Raw genomic sequence first — 19051 nt, 5'->3', positions numbered from 1 at the left:
ATTTACATAGTCAATATTTATTTATTTATTTATTTATTTATTTATTTATTTATTTATTTTGAGACGGAGTCTTGCTTTGTCGCCCAGGCTGGAGTGCAATAGTGCAGTCTCAGCTCACTGCAGGCTCTGCCTCCTGGGCTCAAGCAATTCTCCCACCTCAGCCTCCGGAGTAGCTGAGATTACAGGCGCCCACCACCACTCACAGCTAATTGTTGTATTTTTAGTAGAGACAGGGTTTGACCATGTTGGCCAGGCTGGTTTCAAACTCCTGACCTCAAGTGATCCGCCTGTCTTGGCCTCCCAAAGTGCTGGGATTACAGGCGTGAGCCACCGCGCCCGGCCTCAGTATCTTATTTAACTCCTCGAGTATATCAATCTATATCAATCCTCCAGCCAGATCTCACCCCAAAACATGATGAACCTCTCAGGGCTGGGCTGAGTATCTGGCAGATGGACAAGGGTGACGCGTTGCACTCAGGACCCGGGAACCCTTCCAGAACAATAGGCGCTGTGGTAGCTGCGGCATCTGCCTACCTCGTCCCAGGGCCCCACTGGGGAGGAGGCTGGCAGCAGCTTCTCTGGGCTGGGCCTGGGTGGTCACTGCAGTTGGCATGTGGACAGTGCCTGACAGAGGACTGAGGCCCCCACAGGGGACAGGAGTGTTCAGGAGAGCTGGGCCTGTTGGGGGTGGGAGTCCCTAGCCTGGCTGGCCCCAACCCTGGCCTCCCTACCTCCTTTCTATTATATTGCTATGTGGGCCCTCAGAGGTGGGACTGTGGGTGAGACTCCTACAGGGTCCAGGCCCCGGGGGGCCTCCCAGCTGCTGAGCACTGTGCAGCCCCACCCACCTGCTGGGGAGGCTCTCACCTTCCTCATGGCCCCCTTCCCCCCACCGCCCCTGCCCCATCCCCAGCACCTGCTAGGGCCCTGCGTGTCAGGTGCCTGCTGGGCGTGGTTAGGAACCACGGGTGTCTAAGGGTGTTTCCCTGGAACCATGTGGCCTGGAGTGTGGGTGTGGGCTGCAGTTCCAGAGACCCGTGGCTCAGGGACAGGCCCAGGGACCACGGTGGGTAGGATGCACCCACCACTTTCCTGACTTTCCTGCAAGTCAGCAAGGGTCCCGCTGCCCCATCCACTCCCCAGAGTCAGGCGCGGTTTAATTTGCGGTTGGATGTCTGCTAAGATTGCGTCCACTTCCCAAGTCAGCACTTAATTGGCAAGGCGCTTGATTTAACAGCGTGGGAGCCTCCACCGGAAAAATGGCTTGAATAAATCACCGCCTGACGCCAGAAAATAGATATAATCTCAGCATTAACTACATTAATAGTAGCAGGAGCCGAATTAAGAAAGCCATAAAGCATAGGCGGGCGGGCATAAATTATGGCCCAGCTCAGTACCCTCAGTGCTCTGGCTTGCGCGGGGCGGTCCTGGGGCGGGACAGGGGCGAGGCGCCCCGTTGCCTGCTGAGGCTGCTTCCAGCCGGCTCCTCCCCTGGCCAGGGTGGTGGGCGGGGCCAGGCGGTGGTGGGTGGGGCTCCGTGGCCCAGCCGCGGTGGGAGGGCGCATCCCCCCAAAGGCTGGCTGAGGGGCCCCGGCTCCCTCCTTTCCACTGGCTGCGTGTCTTCCAGGACTCCCCCACCCCACCCTACCCAGCTTCTTGGAGCCAGGCCCTGGCCGGGCCCTTCCCACCTGGGGCGTCCCCTGCCCAGTGGGTACTAGCAGTCATGGGGAGTGGCAGAGCAAGGAGAGGATTCAGTTAGGGCACAGGTACAAGACCCAGCTCCAACCTTTCTCTGGTGTCTGCAGCCTAGAAGGCTCCCTGCAGGCAATGACATTTGGCCAGGTGGTCACAAGCTGATCCCCACCCAGGCCCCACCTCGCTCCTCTCATTGCTGGTTACTTAGGCCCTCCCCAGAGAAGCGCCTTCATCTGGATGAACAGTCCTGGGGGTCAGCGCTGCCACTGGCTTGGGGGACAGAGGGGGCATGGACTGCTGGCCCTTCTGGGCCTTGTCAGCATCAGCAGCCACGGGCAGAAACGTGGACAGCGGAGCAGAGGAGGGTGCCATCCAGGCTTAACGTTAATTCTTGGTCAAGTTCAACATGGTTTGTGTTCCCTATTTGCTTGTCTCCAGTTGGCTTGTTTCTTATGGATTCGTGGAACTCCAAGTGTTCGGGGTGGGGGGTCGCCTTTTTGTCATTTTCCTCACTTTGAATTTTGTGAGGATGTTTGCAGAAGTTTTTACTTTTCTGTGCACTTAAATCTGTCAGTCTCTTGAGATTTTATGTATTGATGTGCTTAGAACAGCCTTTCCTACCTAAGATGGCATGAGTTCTGGAAGCTTCCCTCCGGCCCTTCCCACTCATGTCTACCCCATGAGCACCTGCTTTTCTGTTCTCTGCCTACCTTGATTGGCTTTGCCTGTTCCTGAGCTTCGTGGTAATGGGGCCGTGTAGCAGGTGCCATTCTGTGTGTGAGCTTCGTGGTGATGGGGTCGAGTAGCATGTGCCATTCTGTGTGTGAGCTCCGTGGTGATGGGGCCGTGTAGCGGCTGCTGTTCTGTGTGTGAGCTCCGTGGTGATGGGGCCGTGTAGCAGGTGCTGTTCTGTGTGTGAGCTCCGTGATGATGGGGCCATGTAGCGGCTGCTGTTCTGTGTGTGAGCTCCGTGGTGATGGGGCCGTGTAGCAGGTGCTGTTCTGTGTGTGAGCTCCGTGATGATGGGGCCATGTAGCGGCTGCTGTTCTGTGTGTGAGCTCCGTGGTGATGGGGCCATGTAGCAGGTGCTGTTCTGTGTGTGAGCTCCGTGGTGATGGGGCCGTGTAGCAGGTGCCATTCTGTATCTGAGCTTCATGGTGATGGGGTCGTGTAGCAGGTGCCGTTCTGTGTGTGAGCTCCGTGGTGATGGGGCCGTGTAGCAGGTGCCGTTCTGTGTGTGAGCGCCGTGGTGATGGGGTCGCGTAGCAGTTGCTGTTCTGTGTGTGAGCCCTGTGGTGATGGGGCCGTGTAGCGGGTGCCGTTCTGTGTGTGAGCTTCGTGGTGATGGGGCCGTGTAGCAGGTGCCGTTCTGTATCTGAGCTTCGTGGTGATGGGGTTGTGTAGCAGGTGCCGTTCTGTGTGTGAGCTTCGTGGTGATGGGGTCGTGTAGCAGGTACCATTCTGTATGTGAGCTTCCTGGTGATGGGGTTGTATAGCGGGTGCTGTTTTGTGTGTGAGCTTCGTGGTGGTGGGGTCGTGTAGCAGGTGCTGTTCTGTGTCTGACTTCTTTTGTTCATCACTTTTCATGGACCGAATTGTGTCCCCCACCAAGTTCATAGATTGAAACCCTAACCCCCAATGTGACCACATTTGGGGATGGGGTCTTCAAACCGGTAATTGAGGTTAAATAGGATTATAGTGTTTGGCCCTGATCCACTAGGACTAATGTCCTTACAAGAATAAAAAGTGCCACCAGGGGCACATGCCCAGAGGAAAAGCCACGGGAGGACATTGCAGGCCAGGAAGGGAGATCCCACCAGAAACCAGCCTTGCCAGCGCCTCAATGTGGCGCCCCAGCCCCCACCAGGAACCAGCCTTGCCAGTGCCTCGATGTAGGCACCCCAGCCGTGTGAGAAAGTGTGTTTCTGTTATCGTAGCCGCCCAGTGCAGAGCATTCCATGGCAGCAGCCACGCAGCCGTAGGCGCCCACGTTTGTCACTCTGCTGCAGTGCCGCGCCTGGCGGGAACCCGTTCTTTTTCCCTGCTGTGTGGTGTTCTGTGCTATGGATACGCCACGTGTGTCCATCTTGCGGTTGATGGGTGGGTATCTGGGGTCTCTCCCATCCTTGCCAGTTATGAAGCTGCTGTCTTGGGTGTGTCTCTGGGTGCCTGGTAGCTCTCATTTCTGTGGAGTTGCTGCCTCAGAGGGTGATGGACACTGAGCTTTGGAAGCTGAGGCCAGAGCATGTCCCAGGTAGCTGTCCCAGCCTGCCAGTAGCAGCATGTGAGCGTTGCGGCCAGCCCATGGCCTTGGCCAGGATTCACAGGCCCGTGTCTCCTGTTCTCGCCATGCTGGGGTGTGTGAGGCCTCACGCCCATCCCGCTGGCTGGCATTGCTGGGCATCTTTTTCTTCACTCAGGTCTCGTGGTGGTGCTGTCTTTGCTGTAAAGGGCCTCTTTGGGTGCTGGCCTGTTTTTGTGTGATTTGCCTTTTGGCTGATTTGCGGGAGTTCGTTTTTGTTGCGGATGTCTTCTGCCCCACACGTCTGCTTACAGCTGCGGGCCTGCTCTTCCACGGCGTCTGGTTTTTCAGCCTTTTATGAGTTAGTGCTCTTCGTGTCCTGTTTAAGAAATATTTGTCTACCCCACGTTCATGTTTTCTTCTAGAAGCTTGGCTATTTTAGCTTTTACATTTTAAGCCTGAGGCTTCTTGAATTAATTTTTACTTGTGGTCTGAGGTAGGGGCCAAAGTCCTTTTGTCTCCCCATGGAGACTCATGTATTGAAATGAGACCCTGACCCACTCAGGTGCAGGGGTGGCCGCATCACTCGGGTGAGCAGATGTATGGGCTGTTCCCAGACTCCCCATCCTCACTGATGACCCACTTGTCTGTGCCCTTCATTATTCCTGAATGCTTACTCTTCCAGATCACCTTAGAAACACTGGGCTGGGTTCTCGGCCTCACCAAGGAACCAGCCTCCAAATCATAGATTTGCATTTTCTTCTTCTTATGATTTCAGCCACACACACAAACACCTCAGATCCCTGGCCCCGCCTGCCTCCCCCGTTCTCAGCACCAGGGGGACCCACGCTCCGTAACTTGCACGTGTTGGCCCGGCGCATCTGCTGTAGGATTTTTCCTGAGTTATTTTAGAGTGTTTCTGGCTTTTCTTCTTTGTACGTTCCAATTGGTGTTTGCCGGCGTCTTGCTAGGCTTTTGGTTTTCACACATCTTTGCTTCATAATCGGTTCTGGTTACCCCTCTGAAGTGAGTGGGTTTTTATTGTGGGTTTCCCGTGGTTTTTGCAGATACCGCTGTCCTTGCGAGGGCCGCATGAAGTTTGCTGAGGTCACCACCCCTTTCCAGGGAGCTGAGCCAGATTTGCTGTGTGGACTTCGGAGGGGCTGTCCCAGGGTCTGGGGGTGGGGGGATGTCTGCTGTGAGTCTCTTTAGACAGCAGTGACCTGAGGGGTCCTTGAGGGCCTAGGCAGGATTCCTGGCCAGCCTCCCCTCAGTAGCCAGCACAGACAGAGTGGGTCCTGGGCCGATGACCCAGCCCAAAGGGTGGCACAGGTGCAGAGGGCCGCAGGCCCGCCAAGGACAGCTGCACCTGGCCGCCTGGCACCTCTGCCGGACGAGCTGAACTCGGCACTCCAGGGCCATGAAGTCCCACTAATACTTGTTTTTTGCAGCTGACATACAAAACACCAATAGCTTCAGCTGAAATGGATTTTTAAAAGTGTCATTTTATGGAGAATTTTACTTTCCATCTTGTTGTTTATTAGGCTCTTAAAGGGAAAGCTTGTAATGCATCCATTGATCGAAATACCAATTGAATAGATGTGAGCACATAAAATACGTAAAATAGTCCCAGCCCCTCATAGTGGAGCACGACGTTTGTAATGGAGGCAGTGTAATTAGTATTGCCCCCTGCCACCCAGCCAGGCTGCAGAGGCGCCCCCGAATCCTTCTTATTCATTACTGGGGTGAGACGGGGCAGGGGTGGCCCTCGGAAGGGCCAGTGCCCAATGAGGAAGTCTTCAGGTGTCACAACAGAGCCTCCGCCCCACGAGTCAGCCCAGGGGCCCGGGGAGCCAGCCCTGCTCAGCCTCAGCTGGACCAGTCGCACTCAAGGCCGTCCCTGTCCTCATGGGGCCCCCAAACAAGGCTGCTGTCCCTAAGGCTACATGGATCTTTCCCCTCATGGCACCCTGGCCTGTGGTGCAGGAGTCTCAGCTCCCACCCAGGCCTATAACCCTGCCTGCCTGCTGGAGGTGTATCCTGGAAAGCTGAGCGGCTGGCCGGTCTCTGCAGGCCCCCGTACTGGGAGGTAGATGCTGTGGGGGTGACAGCGGGAGACTAGAGAGCCCATCTGGCCATGGCACCGGAGCCCCTGCTGAACAGCAGCTACTGCCCTGGGTACCTGGAGGCCCCTTGGAGCTGGTGAGGGCCCCATGGTCTGGGTATAGGGGTTTGGAGGACAGGGGGCCAGACTTGTGAGGAGTAAGTTAGAGGAGGGTCCTTTCTGTGAGATCAGGTGGCCACCACATAGTCAGATTTCAGCCCTGGCAGCCACAGGCCCTTGAACACTTAGCCCTGCCCCTGAGATCGTGGGAGCAGGGTCCAGGAGCCGGGAGCCCGCCTAGCACCCCCACTGCACGCCTCTGGTCTGTCTGGCCTGAGCGCCCCTCCCTGCCGGCCCAGCTTGGGCCCCCCCCCCCGAGGGACTCTGTCTTCCTCCTCCAGAACTCAGGACATTCTGTGAGTGCCTGTCCAGTAGAACCACCTCCCCTGCATTGCCCCAGCCTGGGGCTGGGACTCTCCAGGCGAGGGCCCCATGTAGCCTGGCCAACCCACTCGGGGGCCGCAGCGGCTCAGCACCAGGAGAAGCCGGGAGGGAGGCTTCCAGCCAGTCCCACGCGTGCACACCCATGGGCACACACGCATGCTCGCCCTCCTGAGCCAGCACTGTGATGGGGGTGTCAGCGTTTCCAGTGGAAAGCCCCACTTAAGCAGTTTAGTGCCTGTCACGGCGCGGCTCTGCCTGACCTACTTGGGGATTCGCTGCGGCGCCGCCTCCCCTGGCCGCTCCTCTTCTGCTGACTTCGCACTCCCCGCTCGGGCTCCAAGCTTCGAAAAATTGTGCTCCATTTCCTGAAAAATGCTTCCCCGGTTGTTTTCTCTGTGTCTCAGCTGGCCTGCCTGTCTACTGCACGTTGCCACTGGCCTGGGCGGCCTGGCCAGGGGCTGCTGGGTCCCCGGCTCACACACGGATGCAACCCCAGCCGAGGAGGCCCTGACGGTGTCCCTGTGGCCCGGTGCCTGCTCCTGTGGTCCTGTCTCTTCTGGCTGCTAGGGCCGGGCCAAGACCTCACTCAGCCCTCGGCCTCTCCTGCTGTCACCATACTTGTGCCCCCGAGGGTCTTTCCACGTCTGCATGTCGCACGTCCCCGTGTCACCTCTGTAGCAGCCTGGCCATCATCCTAGGGAGACAGGGATGGGCTCGCCCTTCTCGGAGCTCTCAGGGCACGCGTTCTGACCGTGCCTCCCTCCTTGAGCCCCGCTGCTCCCTTTGTTCTCAGAGAGCCCATCTTGCCCCAGCCCGCATTCCCAGTGCCTGGCCCTTGCTGCCTGAGCCCGCTCTTTGCATCTGCTGACCAAGCCCTGGCAGCCACCTCCCTGCCACAGGTCTCCTTCCTGAGTGTCTGTAACTGACCAGGGCCTCCTGACCCTTCCTCACCCCACACTCCTCCTAAGAGGTCCTGGGAGCCCCAGGGTGGCACACACTTGGGTGTGTTCTCGCAACACACATTTACAGAGCCCCCTGCGTGCCCGGCACATCTGCAAGGCCAGGGGTGCAGCAGTGGTATCTGCAGATACGGCCCCTGTGCTCATTTTCCCCAGTGGTAAGTAGGGCCAGCCTCCCCAGTGCTGTGACATCTGCACTTGGCCTCAGGCCTGCCCTGGGATCTGGACAGAGAGACAGCATGTGCAAAGACCTGGTGCCAGGAGTGAGCACGGTGCTTTCCAGAAACCCGAACTTCCCCGGGGAACTGGAGTTCTAGGCTGGAGGGAGGCTGCATGGGGGCTGTGGCCAGCAGGACCTGAGTACCTGGTCATCTTGAGAACAAGGGGACCCACTGCAGGGTCTTGGCAGGGACTTGATCAGATGTGTGCAGTTTTCAAACCAGCTGGCAGGGTGGGATGGGTGCAGCGCCCCCTGTCAGCTGTGAACCAGGGTGGAGACCCAGCTGGCTCAGTGCCGGCCTGGGGCTCTGCGTGGCGTGTTCAGGGCCTGGGCATTGTCTCAGAGCAGGGCTTCTGTCAGTGGTGAGGCTGAGGGCCCTGGGCAGGGGGTCCGAGTGGAAGCTGATGAGGCCCCTCATGGGGAGAACTGCTGACCGACACTGGCTGCAGGGCCTGGCTGTGGGAGCAGGAGGGCCAGCTGGGGCTGGAGTGTGTTTAACAGACAAGACTGGAGCTGGATTGGCAGCAGCCGGAGGTGCAGGGTGACAACACGAGGGTCCTGGAGGGTCCCCATCGTACTTGTCTGCCTTCAGTTTCCCTTCCAGGGTCTGATGTCCCCTCGCCGGCTCCACCCTTTGGCGGTGCTTGGCAGGAAGAAAACTTCAAATCCCAGCCCTCCCTGCTGTGGAGCCCCTGGCAGGTCTGGAGGGTCTGGGAGCGGCTCTCCCCTCTGCTGGCCTCGCCTCTCCCGCCCCTGGTCACACAGTGACCTCTCTGTTCCCAGGTCTTTCCTCAAGCACAGACACAACCTCACAGAGTTCTCAGGGGCTCACGTGGGGTGGGATGTCACTGAGGCTGGCATGGGAACTTTGGGAGGGTGGGGAGAGACTTGGGCTCACATGGGGTGCCATGTCACCGAGGCTGGCATGGGAACTTCGGGAAGGGTGGGGAGGGAAGGATGCTGAGGGGCTGCTATGGGGAAGGAGCCCCTGGTTCCCGTCAGCAGCTCTCCTCCAGATAAGGGTCTCTGGCCCCACTGTGGTCTGTGTCCACCTTTGTGCAGCCGCTGGTCACACCACTGGGCCCGGGAGCTGAGTTGGGAGGATGCTTCGGAGAGGCCCAGCCTTCCCAGAGCTGCCTGCAATCTGGCCTAGGCCTCGAACCCCTGGCCACATGACCCGAGGCCTTGGAAGACCCTGTTGAACAAGCCACAGAGCCTCAGGGAGGGTGTCCTGGGCAGCATGTGTCTGAAGGTGCTGTGGGACTGGGCAATTGCAAGACACAGCTTCCGGGCTTAAAAGCTGCCTGGCTGCGGCCTGGACCCTCGAGTCCCTCCAGTGTGTGTCTGGCCGGGGCATCCTGGGGGCTGGGCTGCTTCCCGGATCTCTAGGGTGGAGGAGGCCTCCCCGAGTCCCCTCACCACCTCTGCCTGAGTCGAGAGCGGGCCCCTTCCCCAACCTTCCTGCCATGCCAGTGTGCCAGTCATGCTGACTGCCAGGCTCAGCACTCTCTGATTGGTCTCGGAGCTGGGTCCCATGGCATGGAGACACTGCAGGCAGTGCCCGTGGCAGGGAGCAGGGCCTGAAAGGTCCCGGGTGCTCAGAGGGCTGGACTCGCCCGAGGAGCCGCCTTGGTTTGTCAGATGTGTTTCTGCTGAGCTGGGGCTTCTGCTGCTGGGAGCGCAAGTGCTGAGGCTGTCCCCCTGGGGGCAGGCAGTGCACGGGGCCTGCTTGCTGTGCATGCACTGCCCTGACTGCGAGGCCACTGATCTGGCCCACGTGTGTGTGCGCATCTGTGCCCAGGAGCAATGACATGGCCTGGGGTGAGGCCCCTCTCAGCCTGCACGGCTCACATGACATGGCGAGGGGGCTGCTCTGACCTGCCATGGGCAGTGCCCTCAGGGAGTGGGTAGAGCATGGATGTCCAGGGTTGGTTCTCAAAGTCCTTGCATGGGCCACTCAGCAGCAGTGGCCCAGGCTGGGGCTTGCAGGCCCAGAAGCCTGGCAGCTGGCAGGCTGTGCGTGGGCATGCCTTGTGGATGCCGGCAGGGGATGCACCAGGTTTGCCCCTGGGCTTTCAGGAAAACCAAGACCTCAGAGCGAGACTCTCTCCCATCTTGCCCAGGCCCCCAGCACCACTGAAGTCCTGGGGACAGGCGAGAGGAGTCCCCGAGGATCGAGGGCCAGAGGTCCACCCGGCCCCCACTGTTGCTACCTGTGCCTAGCGGGGCTGGAGGCACTCAGCGGGTCCGAGGGGCCCAGGCTGAGGCAGGACAGGGGCTTTCAGAGACAGGAGGGCCTGGACTCTTCCCTCTGGGCACCCGTGGTGCCCCTTGCCAGCCTGGACAGCCTCTGGCCTGGAAGTTTCCGGCTACTTCTGAGGCGGTACTGCACAGACAGCTTCTTTATACACCTACTTTTGTGGTGTGTGTGTCTTTCTCCCCATTACTGCTGCTTTTCATTTAAAATGTTATCTCCCCCTCCTGGCCTTTGTGCCCCCCCAGGGGGGAGAGGGGAGGCCCAGCCTCGCCCTGGTGTAGTCAAGGTTATGGTGATAAATCCTGGGGCATTGTCACTTCTATTCGGAGTAAATTGGCTGGCCGCTTTCGGGCTGAAGGAAAGATAATTTGCTGTAGTATTTCAAATGGATTAGAAATGGATTTGAAGGGAAAGTTCATGCCTCCCATTACAAAGGCGAGAAAGAAGACTATCTTAAGGCACTGTTCCCTCCCTGGCCTTCATTATCCACGCTTAATACCTTTCCTATTTTCCAGCGTTAATGAAATTTCCTGGCGGCGTGGGCCTGCCGGACGGATGGGAGAGGCCTTTAGATCTGCAGCTCCCGTTGCAGAAAAGGAATTACAGAGCCTTCCGTGAGGGCAGACGCGCGCTCCGGGTCCTTGGCCCTGCTATTATCTCATTAATTTCATCCCCCTTCTCAATGCAGTTCGTTTCCAAAGGCTGTCCTCTCCATTAGGGTCACAATTTACTGGAGTGCTGTGACACCCACAGCCGTGAAAAGCTACAAGGCCCTCGCCCCACGCCCTCCCAGCACCCTCCTGCTGCAGGTTCCAAAGCCAGCCAGGCAGCCAGGGTGAGGGCAGGGGTGAGGGCACGGGTGAGGGCAACCCCAGACAGCTCTCCATCAGCCCCGCCAACCTGTGCAGGCCCGAGGTTCTGCCACAGCATCTTCCCAGGATGCAGCTTCTTGGAATGAGGCTCTTGGGCTGGGTGTGCTGAGCACCGGGAAGCGCCCTGCCCCATTCCCGGGAGGCCCTGGGCTCCCAGGCTGTGGTGGGCAGTGAGGGGCTGGGAACATTCCCAGGCATGGAGAGCGGGTGCAGATCCCGGGACAGTTCAGCAGGGCCTGCCACGTCTCTATTCCGCCCAGATCCTCTAACGTCCTCTGGGTGTTCTCACACTCCAGTAAGGTGTTTTTTTAGGAGGGAAGAGAAGGGGACAAGCTAATTGTTCGTGTTCATCCATAAGAATGAGCGGGGGCGGCTGGGCGCAGTGGCTCATGCCTGTAATCCCAGCACTTTGGGAGGCCAAGGTGGTCGGATCACCTGAGGTCAGGAGTTCGAGACCAGCTTGGCCAATGGGGTGAAACCCCATCTCTACTAAAAATACAAAAATTAGCTGGGCGTGTTGGCACATGCCTGTAATCCCAGCTACTCTGGAGGCTGAGGCAGAAGACTCTCTTGAACCTGGGAGGTGGAGGTTGTAGTGAGCCGAGATCGTACCGTTGCACTCTAGCCTGGGCCACAAGAGCGAAACTCCGTCTCAAAAAAACAAAAAATGAGAATGAGCGGGGGCATAGCTGCTATAGCGCCCAGCCAGACCGAGCTCCCGAGACAGAGCTGAGGGGCAGCCCTGGTGGGTGGGGTGGTCCTGGAAGCTTCCAATGCCTCCTGACCCCCAGAGGCGCTGCTGCCTCTGCCCCACGGGCCCTTCCCTGGGCCTGGCCAGCTGTGGCTGCCCCTGGGAGGGGAGCAGGTGCTGCAGCCTGGGCCTCGCCCTCCCTCCAGGTGCCTTTGGAGAGCCACACAGTGATTGGGTGGTGGCCCGTCCCCATGTGAGCCTCAGTCAGGGGGAAACTCCTGCAGGTGAGTCCTTGCACACCTGGGTTCTGGGCCTCCCTCCCAACCATCTCCTCAGGGCGTCCTGGCTGGACCCGGGCGGAGGGCTGGGTTGGCTCTGCTGCCTGCTCGTCCTTCCTGCTTTGTGGTTGCCAGGGTTGAACCCAGCCTGTGCTGTGTGTGGGGTCGGGCATGCAGGAGTGGTTGCTTCCCCCGAGAGTGCAGCCTTACCATCTACTCACTGGAGCCTGTGGGGAGGCAGGGAGCTGGGGGCTCCCAGGAGCAAGTCCAGGCTGGCCCTGAGCAGCCTTTCCGGGGCAAGGACCACAGTTAGCTCTGGCCCCGGTTGTATGATGGCCAGAGGCTCTGTGAGTGGCTGGAGCTGCGGTGGGGGGTGTACCCTGGCCACCAGCTCCCTCACCCTCCCAATGGTGAGACCCCTGAGGCCTGTGGGTACTGTGGGGCTGGTGTAGGGCCCTGGGCTCAGCCTGACTGGGATTTGGGGTCGAGCTGAGTGTCCCCCAGGCAGTGGCCGTAGCTCCTGTGGAAGGTCAGAACCTGCCTCTGAGCCCCCAGGCTGATGGGGGGTTCTCCAGCTGAGAGGCTGGTGCAGGAGGTCCTGCCCGGCCTGGCCCTCCCTCCAGGCCTGGTGCCAGGATAAGCTGAAGGTACAGGCCATCCACCTCCCAGAGGCCAGGGCTGCACTGGGACCCCAGGGTCTGATGAGAGCCTGGAGGTCTGAGTCTGGCTGGCAGGATGCCTACCCTCCACCCCTCTGGCCCAGACAGTGCCCGGCTGGGGGTTGGGGAGCAGTTGGAGTGTGCAGGGCACAGACAGGATAGGTGGGAGGTGGGGGCCAGCAGACCACTCAGCACTGCCAAGCCCCTTGGTGGGCTCTTTCCCGCCAAGATTGGTGTTTGTGAACTTGAATTTTAATTAAAGGAAACTGGGTTAAGTGCTCTGGCTGCCGTGCTTGTACTTACACTGCAGCTCCAATCCCCGGTGCCAGGCTCTCTGTGCTCCCATTCTGTCTCTAATGGGCCCTTGGAGGCCCCCGGCTGCTGAGAATTACCCCAGCTTGCAGGCAGAGGGACCAAGGCCCAGAGGGGTTGCAGGGCTGAGTGGTGGGGATGGCGGCTGAACCCGACAGCAGGGCTGCTCCATCCCCAGTACCGCCATGTCTGTTGGCTCCTCGTGGGTGGCTTTGATGGATATGCTGCTGTCCCCCTGCACCTGCCCCATCCAGCCAGACAAGTGAGCCCCACCTTCATGCATGCTGCAGGCCTGGGTCTAGGGGGCACCCCACCCTGGCCCAGACCAGCTGGAAAAGGGTGTCCTGCAGCTGTGGATGGGTTGGGGGGCTCAGGTACTCCACAGCAGAGAGGGCTGTGTAGCTGCAGGGCCATGGGGACCAGTGTGGCATGGGGAGCATAGAGCAGGGGCACAGCCCTGTGCCAGGCCTGAGCTGCCCTTCCTCACCTTCCACTTGACTGGTCCCTTTGCTGCGTGCGTACCCATGGCTGCCCAAAAATGTCTTGCCCAGATTTGCTGGGGGTGCGGTATCCACCTCAAGGGTCATGGCAGCTTGAGCAGAGCGTGAGCTCATGTGGAATCAAGCTCAATTTGCATGAGCTAATCACTGCTGAAGTGCACCCTGGCAGCCCCTATGCCTGGCAGAGGCCCACCCTGGCAGAGGCCTATGCCAGGCCCTGAGCCCCCCACCTTGGGAGCTGCTTGCCCGCGCGTCCGCAGGGCTGTGGGTGTGACTGGCAGCTGCAGGGAGGTGCCTCTGGAGTGCAGCTCAGGCCCCTCCTGTCTTACTCTGCCCCTTGGCTTCCCGGAGGCTGTGGAGTATCTGGCAGGAGTGGGGGCTGCCGGGGCTCAGGGCTGTTGGCCTAGGTCTCTTCCTCTAGCCAGGGTCATCAGCTCAGCTAACTCCAGGGGCTGTCGCGGCCTCTTCAGCCCTTGGACTTGAGGCAACATCAGCATTTCCCTCAAACAGCCTGCCTGGCCCGGGGTCTGTGAGGCTGTCCCCATGCACTCTCAGTGCAGGGCTCTCTGAGCTGTGGATGAAGGGGAGGCAGGACAGGGTGGAGGAGGAGAAGAGGCAGGGTAGCCTGCTGACCCTATGGTGTCTGTGGTCCTGAAGGCCAGGGTGGTGTGTGCCGGGGCCGCGTTGGTAGAAATAGCCCCAGCCTTGAAGCAGACTCAAGGGAGCCTCAGCCCAGGTGCCAAGGGCCAGGTGTGCTTCTCACCAACACACGGACACCTTGCAGCCCCTCTGCCCTGCAGCCCCAGGGACCCTTACCCCGCAGCACACAGCCAGGTGGTCAGGGCCCAGGGGTGGTTATGTCCACGGGAGAGGTGTGCACTGGAGGAGGATGCTGCCCCCTCACCGTGGCTTCTAGGGGCGCATGAGTTCCCAGCCTCATGGGTGGGATCGGGGGCGCCACCTCCTGGGACTCCTTGTCAGTGTTCCCTATGACAGCCAAAATGTCCCTGAGGTGGGGATTGGGGGCCAGAAGGGGACAGAGGTCTCTTGGCAGCTGGGCCAATGGCCGGTGGTCACCCCAGCTGGAGTGTGTACCCACCGCAAGCGCTGTTCCCTGTCCCCCTTGGGAGGCCAGGCCTGGACTCGGCCCCTGGCACTGACCATCAGAGCTGTAGTCTGTCCTGGGGCCAGGTTTGACGTGCATTTCCTGTCTCTGCAGGTCCCTGGTGCTGAACCGCCTGCGTCCAGTTGCCAGCGGGGGTGGGAAAGCCCAACCGGGCTCCCCTCGGTGGCGGAGCAAAGGCTACCGCTGCATCGGAGGGGTCCTCTACAAAGTATCTGCCAACAAGCTCTCCAAGACCTCCGGCCAGCCCGGCGATGGGGGCAGCAGGCCCCTCCTCCGCACAGGTGAGAGGTGAGGGCGGGGGCGCTGGGAGGTGACACCGACCGGCCAGCGTGTGGTGGGCACTGCAGGCCAGACCCCCTAACCTCCAACATGCTGTGGCTGCTCTGGGCCTTGGCCCAGGCCCCTGTCTTGGGGAGGAGGTCAGGGGCCTCGTGCTCCCAGGGAGCCCGTCCAAACAAGCACTTCCCAAATGGGCCATGTCCCAGCCTGGGAGTTAATTTCACTCTTCCATACACCCAGCGCCTTCGTAGCCATCCCTAGTGAGACCGACAGGGCAGCTGGAGAATGGAGGGTGCCAGGAGGCCTTCCTCTGCCATCCCCCAGGAAGGGCCCTGCAGTGGCACCCACCTCTCGTGGCTGAGTGGCCCCTGATTTTCTGTGGGGTGGGGGAGAGTTGCTCACAAGCGCCGTGTTTCGCTTTTGGAAAAAGGATGAGGCCAGGTACGGCAAACACGCCCGGGCGAGCGCACACCTGGGGCCGCGGCGCCCATAATCGCATTGGCGACGCCTCGACAACTGTGTCTGGAGGCAGCCGGCACCGCCACCTCGTGCCCTCCCAGCCCAGGGAAACAGGCTCAGGAGAAGGAAATGCTTTGGATTCGCTTATCCTACAAATTAACTCGAAAAATATTTTGGTTTCAGTCCAATTTTACCCCCTTTCTTGTCCATCAAAAAAAAAAGAGGGAGATTGCAGGTGGTGCTGGGATTGCAGAGGCTGGGCTGTGCTGGCTGTCTGACCCGCCTGGGGCCTGGAGAGAGAACAGGTTCAGCCCCTGGAGGAGGTGGACTCCGAGGGCAGGGTCTGCGGGGGTCAGAGGAGAGGCAGGAAACTACCTCCCTGGAAGCCAGCCTCACTGGCCACCCTGCCTGGCTGTGTTCCTAGCGTCCATCTCTGGGCTCCAGGGGCTTCCGGGCTGTTTCCTGGGCAGAGTCGCTGGGAGCAGCACGGGGGCCCTGGCACCTGCCTCACAGGGCTCTGAGCCACACTGTGGCTGGCCAGTGCCCGTGACCATGCCTGCAGGCTGGTGGCTGGGGCTGGGGGGCCCTGGTGAACAGGGCAGGAATAAGTCCCCACTCGCTGAGGATCTGGTGAGAAGCCCTGGGTCCCTTCCTGGGCACTGTGTCACCCCTGTGTGTGCCTCCGCTTCCCCACCCGTACCTTCAGGGACTGGGCTGTGTGATTTGTGCGTGTGGCCTCATCTCTGCTACACCCCAGGTGCTCAGTGCAGGAGCTGGCTCAGAACATGGGGGCCTTGGTGAGGCTCCGCCCCTGGGGGATGCTGCCGTGGGTTGGGGGACAGGCCCTCCTGTTACCCAGCAGGGCCTTCTCTGGTTACGTCTGATCCTCTGACTCTGGAGCTTGGTGGCCTGTGGGGCTACACACAGCTGTTTGTATCATGGAGGGCAGGGGCCTCGGGCTCCTCTCCAGCAGTCATTTCCCTGAGTGAAGTATAAGCCCCTGGCCAGTCTCTGGCACAGCAGGTCCCAGGCGCCTGTGGCCGTCCACCAGCCACCAGCCATGTGGGCCAACAGGGACCCTGACCAGTGGAGCTCCCAGGGCCGGCAGCAGGTGCTCTGAGAACATGGCGCTTGACCCCCAGGGACAAAGCCATGAGATGCCTCTGCTCGTGCCGGGTGGTCCCACCTTCCCCTGGGCCTCCTTGGCAGAGGCCAAGCCCCACGTTGGCTGGCACTGCCCTGAGTGCACTGACCCTGCAGGCACAGTCCTGGCGCTGGCTTTCCTCTATGGTCCTAGAGGCAGTGGGCAGAGCAGCCAGGCTGATCCCTCTGCCCAGGGAAGGGCGCCCCGAGCCCTCACCTGCCTGCCTGGGTGGGAGGGTGCCCTGCACCTCCCATGGATGCTGCCTCTGACGTCCCTAGTGCAGGGAGAGGCACGGGCTGAACACCAGTGAAGATTCCTGGGGCCCACAGTTGTAAATACGCAGACTCGTGTCCAGTCAGGCAGTCAGGGAGGCCTTTCTCATGAGCTGAAAACAGAGGGGCTCAGAAGGGACAGGAGCAGCAAGAGCATCCCGAGGTGGCCATGCAGAGGCCTGGGGGGAGTGTGCGGGGGTGTGAGGCATCGCAGGACCCTGTGCACAGCCAGCAGGGGGATGAGATGGGTTGGGGGCAGGCGGGGTCTGCCTGGCACCACTGCACCCCCATTCAGAAAGCTCCCGGTAGTCGTGATAATAGTACTGATTGAGGTTAATAATTAAGTGGCCAAGACAGCAGCCATGGAGACCATGACGTCCTGACATCCCCGCGAGCCCCGGGTGGCCAGGATAGGCAGCTAAGGCTGCTCCTGGCAGTCAGTCTGCAGGCCCTGCCCTGCTCTGCGGAAGCCGGAGCCAGGGAGGGGATGCCTACTGCGCTTTCCAGAGCCAGAGCCCATCCCAGGGACCCACCCACTCAGGGAGTGGCCCCCACCGCAGCAGCTGCATCCCACTCCCTGCACAGTGCCAAGGCTGGCCCCGCCTCTTCACCCCAGGTCGCGGTGCGTCCTTGGGACTCTCCCTGCACCATGCACCCATGGGACCCACAGAGGGCCTTGTGGCATGGGTCCGTCTCCCCGCACCGAGGTCCTTGGGTCGTCTCAGCCCTCGCCGGGATCCCGTGGCCCATGTTTGTTGGGCTGGGTGGGCCTGTGGGGGGAGGTGCACCTGCCATCCTGGCTCCTCCCATCCCTCAGTGTCCACAGAGACGCCTGTAGCAGGCAGCAGGTTTGCACTTGGCCCCCTCAGACACGGTGCCCACCACCCGGATGGCCCAGGGTCTGAGCTCTGGGGAGGAGGGAGTGCATAGCCCTGGCCCACTCAGCAGTGGGGAGGAGAAGGAGGGGCTGCCACACTCCTCCCTGGGAGGCTGCGGCGCTGCTGCGTCTCCCACTTGGTGCCGAGTGCTGAGCTCTGCAGAATCTCGCCTTTCCATTTACACACATGGCAGAGCCCTGGCGGGCACAGAGCCCCTGACGTCACCACACTGTGAACAGTCTATCCCAGCCACCCTTGCTGACTGGCCTCTGCCTCTGTTGGCGCTTCCCTTGGCCCAGAGCCATCAGAGAGCCAGTCTGGTTCCCCCAGCCCTTCTGGGGCACGTCTCACCCCTGCACCAGCAGCAACCCAGAGCTCCCTCATTCAGCCTCAGCAACGCAAGCAAGGAGGGTCTGGTGCACAGAGGCTGGTGCCAGCCAGGGCAGGCAGGGGTCCAGGGGCCTCCTTGCTCCCACCCCTGGCCCTGGGGAGGCCCCGCCTGCCATCGAGTAGGGCTACGGCCTCCAGTGTCCTGCTGGCCAGCCTTGGTGGCGACTTTGGCAATCCTGGGACTGTGCAGAGCCCAGTGAGGCCGCACCCGCCCTTTGGGTCGACAGGCGAGGCCACAGCTCCAGCTGCCTGGGCCACCACCGGCCCCGCCTTGCCATGAGGAAGGTAGATGGCTCCCAGCTGTGGGATACCGCTGACCGGCCCACTTAAGAGGAATAATAATTAAAGAAATAAATTTCCTCCCCTGGTGTCAGCAGAAATTTGACTTCAACAAGAAAGTGCAGCCTTCTTGGAAGGGGTGGGGGTGGCTGTCCTGGCTGACCCCCCAGGCTCTGGGCCCCTAACGGCAGAGGACAGTATGGCTTCTACCCCCAGCTTCCCCACTCCTTGAAGCTGAACCCTCCCTCCTGGGCCCACCTGCCGCCTGAAGGGCTGAGCCCCAGGGCCCCTCCCCACATACTCCTGTGTGGGCCCCCAATGAGCATGGCCCATATGTGGCCACCAAGAGCCTGATGGTCCCTGTGGTGGGGCAGAGGCCCCAGTCTCTGGCCACAGGGTTGGCCTTGGCTTGTTCTGTGTCCCCAAAGCCCCCAGGCACCTGTGGCCGTGGCCCTCCCTGCTGTGGGCCAGCTGCTGCGTGTTCCTGGCACGTCCAGCCTCTGTGCCTCCCCTGCTCGTCACCTGCCCACCCTCCCTGGGGTGATGAAGGCCCTGTCCGCGTGCCCCCGCCCCACATCGCCTCTCCTGGGGCGCCCTCTGCCGCTGGCTGCCTTCTCCCAAGGGTGCAGCTTCCATGTGCCAGACGGACATGCCCTGGAGGGCCTGGTGGGTGCGCTGTGAGCAGACCAGGGCTTGGCGCAGCCCTGCCTGACTTCCTGGGAGAGGGCTGGCCTGGGAATTGGGGCTGCCTGCGTGCTCCGCTCATCATGGATGTTGTCCCTTGGGCCAGGCAGCAGCTGTCTAGTGGGTGCTGGCCGGAGCAGGGGCTGGAGGTGCTGAGGAACCTCTGACTGCAGGGCCCCCACCCTGCTTGCCTTGCAGAGCCTGACATCCAGCGGTGCCCAGAGCTGGCACTGGGGCACCAAGCAGGGGGTGGGGCTGGTGGGAGCCGAATCTATTCTGGGAAGATCCCGGGGAAGTGAAAGTTCTC

General features: G+C 60.8%; 1 protein-coding gene across 4 annotated transcripts in view; it reads left to right on the top strand.

The window, feature by feature from the left end:
- Window positions 1-19051, top strand: part of ZC3H3 (zinc finger CCCH-type containing 3) — a 108268-nt gene that overhangs the window by 55156 nt on the left and 34061 nt on the right. For all 4 annotated transcript variants that reach the window (XM_063643650.1, XM_055287505.2, XM_063643649.1 and 1 more), the window contains one exon: window positions 14453-14640. In XM_063643650.1, coding sequence (XP_063499720.1) covers window positions 14453-14640 — 188 coding nt within the window. The remainder of the gene's footprint in view (window positions 1-14452; window positions 14641-19051) is intronic.

This window comes from Symphalangus syndactylus, chromosome 7 (assembly GCF_028878055.3).
Source record: "Symphalangus syndactylus isolate Jambi chromosome 7, NHGRI_mSymSyn1-v2.1_pri, whole genome shotgun sequence".
Taxonomy (NCBI): domain Eukaryota; kingdom Metazoa; phylum Chordata; class Mammalia; order Primates; family Hylobatidae; genus Symphalangus; species Symphalangus syndactylus.
This window is presented reverse-complemented; position numbering and strand designations above follow the sequence as displayed.